Source organism: Octopus bimaculoides, chromosome 3 (genome assembly GCF_001194135.2).
Source record: "Octopus bimaculoides isolate UCB-OBI-ISO-001 chromosome 3, ASM119413v2, whole genome shotgun sequence".
Classification (NCBI taxonomy): Eukaryota; Metazoa; Mollusca; class Cephalopoda; order Octopoda; family Octopodidae; genus Octopus; species Octopus bimaculoides.
Window position 1 is genome coordinate 21,804,289 of NC_068983.1, and position 3,870 is coordinate 21,808,158.

The following is a 3,870-nucleotide window of genomic DNA, read 5'->3' on the forward strand; positions in this document are numbered from 1 at the left end:
GTGACACATGAAATTTCTTCGAGCAAGATCGTTGCCGGTGCCCCTGAACTGGCTCTTGTGTGGGGTTGTTGTAGGATTTTCGAGCGAGATCATTGCTGGTGCCCCTGGACTTGCTCTTGTGCGGGTGACACATGAGGTTTCTCGAGCGAGATGAGCGTGGCCGTTGCCAGTACCGCCTGACTGGCCTTCGTGCGGGTGACACGTAAAAGCACCCACTACACTCTCTGAGTGGTTGGCGTTAGGAAGGGCATCCAGCTGTAGAAACACTGCCAAATCAGATTGGAGCCTGGTGTAGCCATCTGGTTTCACCAGTCTTCAGTCAAATCGTCCAACCCATGCTAGCATGGAAAGCGGACATTAAACGACAACGACGACGACGATGATGACATGCAAAACTATTACTGTTACTTTTATAAATTTTCTATTCCAAGGTCTTTGGGCTAAAATGCTACAGAATAATAAGAGTAAGAAATGATGAAGGAATTAAATGAGCTGAGGATAAGTTTAGAGGATCAGGGAGCATTATGATAATGGGAGAAAAGACAGTTTGACTAGGAAAGTGATTACAGAGGTGCTGGCAAATGAACAGTTTGTCTATCAAATAAATAAAGCTTATGTTATCTGACAAACTTGCAACTGGTTATAAATATGGCAAAAAAGAAAAAAAAATGCTCAGCTACTTTTCAAAAGAACAACACTACAATAACAGCAACAAAAGCAACAAGAAATCAAGAGAAAAGAGAAATATACCAGTTAGCAAAACAATACATACAAATTTGTCTGTGAGTGATGTTCTCTTTGTTTTTTTGAATGCTTTTGCTCTGATCTATCCAGGTATCTGAATAAGCAACATTATCAGGATTAATATTCTCCTCAGAAGTAAAAGAATTTTCTTGTAGCGAAGTCTGGGATGAATTAGGTGACGTGTGAAAGGAAGACTCCTTTGCCAAGTGTCGCTTTTGACGTGGGTTGCTCTCAAGCTCTGCATTTTTCTGCTTCTCTTTCTTCAACATATTAACTAAGATACATAGCTGGAGTCAAGGTCCATAATCAGATTTGGTTGTTGAAAACATAAACAAGGCTGAAATGCAACGATTCTTTTTTGGCAAAAGTCAGCAAAAGCTGTTATATTTCAGGATGGTAATTTTTTTTTTCTTGCCAAATAAACACATGCACTATATATTCTTTTTCACTTGTTTATTATTGTTCTTATGTCAACTGAATAATTTCGGTTAATCAAAGATTTTTCAACTCCCTATATTAAATATGTCTGACTCTGCAGCATGTGTAGTTTAGCATGCCAAGGTACTTTACTTCATAGCTTTAATGTTGAGCATATACATGTGTGTGTGTGTGTGTGTGTGTGTGTGTGTGTGTGTGTGTGTGTGTGTGAGAGAGAGCATGTGTGTGTGTCAAAAGGACCAATAGTTTTCTCAAAGTCATAAGTTCATAAGGCTGGTTTCCCAGATTCTGTGGCATATGTAACCACCTCATCACCACTGGATGGGATGCCAACCCATTGCAGGGATACTTATTTTTGTCAGCTGTGTGGACTGAAGCAATGTGAAATGAAGTATTTTGCTCAAGAACACAATGCATTACCCAGTTCAGGAATTGAAACCATAATCTTATGATCATGAATGAAACACCCTTGCCACTGAGCCACATACCTCCATACACACACACACATATGTATGTATGTATCTATGTATAACTGGTACTTAATTTATCGACCTCCCCCACCACCAAAAGGATGAAAGCAAAGTCGATCTTGGCAGAATTTGAACTCAGAACGTAACGGCAGACAAAATACCACTAAGAATTTCGTCCAGTGTGCTAACGTTTCTGCCAGCTCATGGGGGAGATAGTACCTTAGTTGGAAACATATGAAGGTAGGTGACAGGGAGGGCATCCAGCTGTAAAATATTCCATCTAATAACTTCCATTTGACCGATGCAAGCATGGAAAAGTGGACATTAAATAATGCTGATGACGATGTGGATATATATATATATATTGGGTGGGTGTGTGGTTGGTGTTAGGAAGGACATTCACCTGTAAAAACTGAGCCAAAACAAACACACAGAAGCCTTGTCAGCTCCTGTCAAGCTGTCCAACCCATGCGATATCAGCATGGAAGACGGATATTAAACAACGATGATGACAATGATGATACATGTGTGTGTGTGTGTGTGTGTGTGTGTGTGCAAACATACACACACACACACACACACACACACACACACATACACACACATGAGAGGGCGCTGAAAAATTCCTGGCTGTGGATAAAAGAAAAAATACAGGAGGATCAGTTATGATTTTTGCAACACATTCTTGCCAGTGCTTTCGAGCGAGATCGTTGCCAGTGCCCCTGGACTGGCTCTTGTGAGGGTGGCACATAAAAGACACCATTTCGAGCGTGGCCGTTTTCGTGCAGATGACACGTAAAAGCACCCACTACACTCTCTGAGTGGTTGGCGTTAGGAAGGGCATCCAGCTGTAGAAACTCTGCCAAATTAGATTGGAGCCTGGTGTTGCCATCCGGTTTCACCAGTCCTCAGTCAAATCGTCCAACCCATGCTAGCATGGAAAGCGGACGTTAAACGATGATGATAATGATGATGATGATTCCTCTCCCAGGTTCACACACTTATTGCTGCAGCCTTTCAGTTTTTCTAAGCTCTGTAAAAGAACTCAGAAGGTTGGACCCACAACCAGGCCTTTTGTGATACCCTTAAACCCAGGAAGCTTTCAGCACCCCCACCACCTGATACATACATATATATGTAAGTATATACTGGCTGGTAGCAACAGAGTTAAACAGGTAAACGTGGTACCCAGTTATATCCCTTTCTTATCTGGTTATGTTTATTTGCAAATCTTTCCCACTTTAGCTTACTCTTTTACTCTTTTACTTGTTTCAGTCATTTGACTGCGGCCATGCTGGGGCACCGCCTTTAGTCAAGGAACTCGACCCCAGGACTTATTCTTTGTAAGCCTAGTACTTATTCCATCGGTCTCTTTTTGCCGAACCGCCAAGTTATGGGGACGCAAACACACCAGCATCGGTCGTCAAGCAAAGCTGGGGGGACAAACACAGACACACAAACATATACACACACATACATATATATACATATATACGACGGGCTTCTTTCAGTTTCCGTCTACCAAATCCACTCACAAGGCTTTGGTCGGCCCGAGGCTATAGTAGAAGACACTTGCCCAAGGTGCCACGCAGTGGGACTGAACCCAGAACCATGTGGTTGGTAAGCAAGCTACTTACCACACAGCCACTCCTGCGCCTAACATTAAGTACCAAACTACTTTTGAAACCAGTGATACAGTATGATCACAGTCCAGTGAGTAAAACTAGTATGATAAAAGAATGTGTGTGTGTATCTGTGTGTGTGTGTATGTCCATGTGTTTGTGTATAAAACTGTGTGTGTATGTTTGTGTGGTTATCTTTAGAATATGCAACTAAAATGAAGTAACAAAATTTCGATCTTAGAATTACATACAAATGTAAGTAGAAAACAAAATCTGGAATCTTTTTCCTTTAAGCTGTCATTATATTTCTGTAGACAACATTTCTTACATCCTTGTAAGTTGGTGAACGAAAAAAAAAAAACCCCAAAAAAAAACAAAAAAAAAAAACAATTACAAAGAAAATAAAGTTGTAAACATAAATGTTATTAAATAACATAGAAAATATACATTTTAGAAAAATACGCGAAATAAAACATAAATACACAACCACATTGACATAAAATTTCTTCAGGAATTTTTATAAATTTAACTTTAAAAGAAATTTCTGCACTTAATCAATATATATAAACATGTGTTGGTGTCGGTCCATAATATAT

General features: G+C 40.1%; 1 protein-coding gene across 2 annotated transcripts in view; it reads right to left on the bottom strand.

Annotated features, from left to right (window-relative positions):
• The window catches only part of LOC128247268 (kinesin-like protein KIF6), an 85,787-nt gene extending 84,766 nt beyond the window's left edge, over positions 1 to 1,021 (bottom strand). For both annotated transcript variants that reach the window (XM_052966081.1, XM_052966080.1), the window contains exon 1: positions 773 to 1,021. In XM_052966081.1, the coding sequence (XP_052822041.1) occupies positions 773 to 1,013 (241 nt within the window). In that variant the 5' untranslated portion in view covers positions 1,014 to 1,021. The remainder of the gene's footprint in view (positions 1 to 772) is intronic.
• Positions 1,022 to 3,870: the final 2,849 nt, after the last annotated feature.